Here is a 5000-nt window from a genome sequence, read left to right on the forward strand (position 1 = left end):
TGCCACACACGCGACAAAGGATAAGAAGCCTGTGAAACCGAGAAAAACGAGGCGTCGCATTTCTGATCAAGGGCGACGGGTGTGTTGTGTGTTGGTCTTTGTAGCGTTTAGGCTCGATTGCACGCTTGGTTAAAGGACTGAAATCTCACCGATGATTTGGTTGCGTTCTAACAGTTATGGTGGCGTTTGTGCTGCATGCGTGTGTATAACGTAGTGTTTCTGCGCTTCTACGTTTGTGTCTGTAACTCTGTGTTTGGGCTTCCTTAGCTCTAACTCTAGCGCATTAACACCCTCCAGCTAACCCTGATAAAACACCAGCCTCTTCTAGAAATGTCTGTTTGTGAAAAGGAGGGCGAAAGAGGCCGTTTGTTATATATTGCTCATATTGTTTAAGGAGTGAGTTATGGGTCGGCTTCATGTGTAGAAGGATGTAAGCTCTTCAGCACAGTCTCACCACCTATTTAGAAACAATAGAACTCAAGATGGCTCCCTCTCCTTCAGCCACACAGAGGATTTAAGGTTGTATCTACCTCTGCTCTGCTGGACAGTCTTGGGACAAGGCCACTCTCACTCCAGCACGGACGCTGACGTGTGAATTCATTGCTGGTGCAACGCTGCTGTTGGTGTCACTGCTAGGAATGGTCCCACACCCCAACGCTCCCTAGCCAGCAGTAGTTCTGTGGTCCGAAACTGACCAGTGAAAAGATTGGCTGACAGACAAATTGTGTATGACAACCGATTAGCTTCACTTTGCAATTATACGTGTATGAAATGCACCTATAGCATAAAGAGGCCAGTGAGCACGAGTGGATATGAGGTGTTTTGAATAAAGGGACTGGTAAATGTAACTTACATTAAACTTATTAACTTATTAAAACCAGTCAGACTCACGTGGTGCCCACTGGGATCCATGAATCCACCCAGTACCGCAGCCGTGAGCGCTGGAGTTGCGAGCGCTCTCTCACTGGGCTGCACTACTGGCACTTAGACCCAGACGAGCCTCTGCGAGTCATTTTGTGGTTCAGCCTCCGGGGTAAATAACTACGTCGTGGATGCCGCCTCTCTCTCTCTCTCTCTCACTCGCACTGTAAATAGATGCTTTTAAAGTGTCAAGCTTTTAGGCTTTTGTTCGTTGTTGCAGGTTTGCCTACGACTGAGCCCGCTGGGTTCATCGTGTCTCTTAGCATTTTTTTACCAGAGAATATTTGTGATCAGAAAGGGTGTGTGAACTCAGACGGAGCTTGTCTGGAAATGCAAAGCAGGGGATATTTGTGAGACACCTTGTGGGCCAATTAAAGTCAGACTTGTTAACTGAAACACTCACTGTTTGTAATGAGGATCACATCATAGAACATATTCTTTTTGGTGCAGTATTGACCGCATGTGTGCTTTGTTTCTTTGACAGTAATGGATGTTAGAAGTTTGGGCTTCTCTTCACAATATGGGTCCCAATCCTATTCCCCTCCAAACAGGGGGGCAGTGGGGGAGAAAATGGGGAGGGATATTGCCTGGTGACCATGGCGAACGCTACAGATTGGCCTGGCTGGAAGAAGGAGATGACATTCCCAGGGAAACATTGCCTGGATAATTCTAATGAGTTCTGCTCATGGAGGCGGGGGGGGGGGGGGGGGGAGTGTAGCTGAGGACGAACACATCAGCGGTGCCCTGTGAGAAACGTGTCGAGAAGAAGAGAAAGGAGAGAGAAAAAGAAGAGATGGCAAGAGCTGTGGCCAGAAAATGAAAAGAGAGAAGGGTTTGTGGACCTGAGAGTTTCCGCCTTTTATCTTCTCTACAGCCGAGGTGCTTAAAAAAAAAGCACGCAAAAAATACCAGTGGGAGTTTCCTCCCACCACAAGTAAATGGCAACCCTGGGACGTTGTTAGCGTTTTTCTCAGTACTTTTAGCCATCCATGAAAACTGATCACTCAGGTTCAGATGATAAAATGAAACATTAAAATTCCTGGCAAAAATCTTTACTCTACTTTGTAGTCTGTTCTTCAGGAGTCCAGTCAACTATGTTATGGAGCGCAATTGAAATGCAGCATAGAAACTTCCTCTAATTGTATACAAAGGCGAGTGAGCGCTCCCCTCTTCTCTCTCTCTCTCTCTGTGTGTGTGTGTGTGTGTGTGTGTGTGTGTGTGTGTGTGTGTGTGCGTGTGTGTGTGGGACCGAGAGCAGGTTCTGTGAGGCTCTCCTCTCCATTCGTTTAAATACAGGACGGGCACTTAGACCAACAAGGATGAATAATTGAGCAGAACGGGTCCCGAGACAGGGGACACCGGCATCGTCACCCGGCGCAATAAAATATGCTAAATGGCAGGCGTGAGTGCTCAGGAACGGGAGAGAGAGAGTGCGTGAGAGAGACAGCAGAAGAGAGGCAGAGTGAGAGAGAGAGAGAGAGAGAGAGAGAGAGATAAATTATCTGTCACTTAATGCGAAGTAACGCAGGCAAATGAGCCGTGGCGAGGATGCATTACAGATCGTCGCTGTTTTTTCCCCCCGCCACTCTGTCGTCATTATGTCAACGCGCGGAGGGACGGAGAGAGTTGGGGAACCGCCACGCAGTGCTCGGAGCAAAGCGGCGGTCTCGGATTAGCGGGCGTGCTAGCGTGACTGGGGGTCTCCCGGCAGGCTAGAGTAAATTATACGTCAGAGATCACTGCCCTGTTTTTTATTACGCACTCTCTAGGTGGGACATCAATCTTTCTCCCTCACACACACACACACACACATACAGATGCAAGTGTCTACACTCATGGTCTAGTTTACCATTAACATCACAAGACTCTCCCCATGGCAGTACTTATTGTAAAGGCTCAGTGTGTAATGCCCCATTCCCTTCCATCATTCCGCCGTGAGCCCTGCTGTATACTTTTTCATTTTTATCTATTTATTTATTATTTTTAATGTTTGAATTTGAACGTTTGTCTGCAGTGATGTCAATTCAGCATGAATGCAAAGGTCAGAATAAGCAGGTGATCTCCATCTTCTGTTGTTCCCCCAGGCAGCAGCATATACTGGAAACTGCAGAGGCAGGACAGTCACACACACTGCAGAGGCAGGACAGTCACACACACTGCAGAGGCAGGGCAAACACACACACACTGCAGAGGCAGGACAGACACACACACTGCAGAGGCAGGGCAGACACACACACACACACTGCAGAGGCAGGACAGACACACACACACACACTGCAGAGGCAGGGCAGACACACACTGCAGAGGCAGGACAGACACACACACACACACACACACACTGCAGAGGCAGGACAGTCACACACACTGCAGAGGTAGAAGATAGAGCAGCAGGCACTGTCTGAGGCCCTCAGAGAGAGAGAAAGAGAGAGAGAGAGAGAGTGTGTGTGTGTGTGTGTGTGTGTGTGTGTGTGTGTGTGTGTGTGTGTGTGTGTGTGTGTGTGTGTGTGTGTGTGTGTGTGTGTGTGTGTGTGTGCGTGTGTGTGTGTGTGCGCATGTGGAGAATATTTTAAGAGGCCACATCAGCCTCAACCAATGTCTATATTACACCCACACATACAAACAGTACTTTTATTCAGCCAGTGAATAGACACTGTGTGTGTAACAGACATTATACAAGCACACACACACACACACACATGCTCACACTCATTTCTTCTGGTCTTATAATGGATCTGAGTCAGTGGTGTGCACCAGCTAACACAAATGTACTCACATCCTGACCTTTTGTAGGTGTATTCTAGATGTGAGTATCATCAGGTTGGCTGTGTGTGTGCGTGTGCATGTGTGTGTGCATGTGTGTGTGCATGTGTGTGTGCATGTGTGTGTGTGTTCCTGCTAAGGCCACTTTGATAGATAATCAGGTAGTACAGACTTCAGTCTTCTGTACTAATCATCATCAGAGCTCTGTGATATTGGGACATTACAGATGTTGATGTTTGAATTTGGCCCAAATGTGTCTCTACATTGATAGTCATACACACACACACACACACACACACACACACACACACACACACACACACACACACACACACCTATTTTAACAGATACTGAAAAGATACATACATACAGATGTTTTTATTTCCAAATATTCCATTGCCTGTGGAAAAATGATCCCCTGTATTCCTAGATAATTGGAACGATCCCATTAATGCCGAACTCTGCGGGACCCTCGAACCAAACTGGAGGCGGGACTTCTTCACTACAAGTGCAGCCAATCACGCCGCAGCTGCTAACCAACGCACAGGGCCAGATCATTGCTACAGTGATTGGGAACCAGATCCTACCTGTCATCAACACCCAGGGAATCACACTATCACCAATCAAACCTGGACAGCAGGTGAGGGCCAATAGCATGCACTCTGTAGGATGCACACTCTGTAGTACGCACACTCTATAGTATGCACACTCTGTAGTACCCACACTCTGTAGTACCCACACTCTGTTGTACGCACACTCTGTAGTACGCACACTCTGTAGTATGCACACTCTGTAGTACGCACACTCTGTAGTACGCACACTCTGTAGTGCACACACTCTGTAGTACGCACACTCTGTAGTATGCACACTCTGTAGTATGCACACTCTGTAGTATGCACACTCTGTAGTATGCACACTCTGGAGAAAGCGTAGAACTTTACATTACATTACAGTGCACTGTTTCTATGTGTAGTATCACTCTGCAGTGGCATTTAAATGTCCATTAAATTACTAGGTAATGACATTGACTCCTGTAGTTTAGTAGTAGTCTGACTCAATGGTATCTTGAATTCTGGCCTATCTGTACTATTACCTAGGATGAATTCTGTGATCAGATGCAAAGCACTTTGTAAGTCGCTCTGGATAAGAGCATATGCTAAATGCCATAAATGTAAATGTAAATTATACTGACTGTTATGTTGATTATAACAGATTAACACGTCATCTAATGTATTTTTGGGTGTAAATGAGTACATAAATAAGAGCAGTAAGGGTTATTATTGAATATTTACAGAATACAAGAGATCTCATGACAGAAT

At 46.4% G+C, this 5000-nt stretch overlaps 1 protein-coding gene across 5 annotated transcripts in view; it reads left to right on the forward strand.

The window, feature by feature from the left end:
• Positions 1-5000, forward strand: part of pou6f2 (POU class 6 homeobox 2) — a 97382-nt gene that overhangs the window by 79088 nt on the left and 13294 nt on the right. For all 5 annotated transcript variants that reach the window (XM_077012234.1, XM_077012235.1, XM_077012236.1 and 2 more), the window contains one exon: positions 4112-4321. In XM_077012234.1, coding sequence (XP_076868349.1) covers positions 4112-4321 — 210 coding nt within the window. The remainder of the gene's footprint in view (positions 1-4111; positions 4322-5000) is intronic.

Source organism: Brachyhypopomus gauderio, chromosome 7 (genome assembly GCF_052324685.1).
Source record: "Brachyhypopomus gauderio isolate BG-103 chromosome 7, BGAUD_0.2, whole genome shotgun sequence".
NCBI lineage: Eukaryota > Metazoa > Chordata > Actinopteri > Gymnotiformes > Hypopomidae > Brachyhypopomus > Brachyhypopomus gauderio.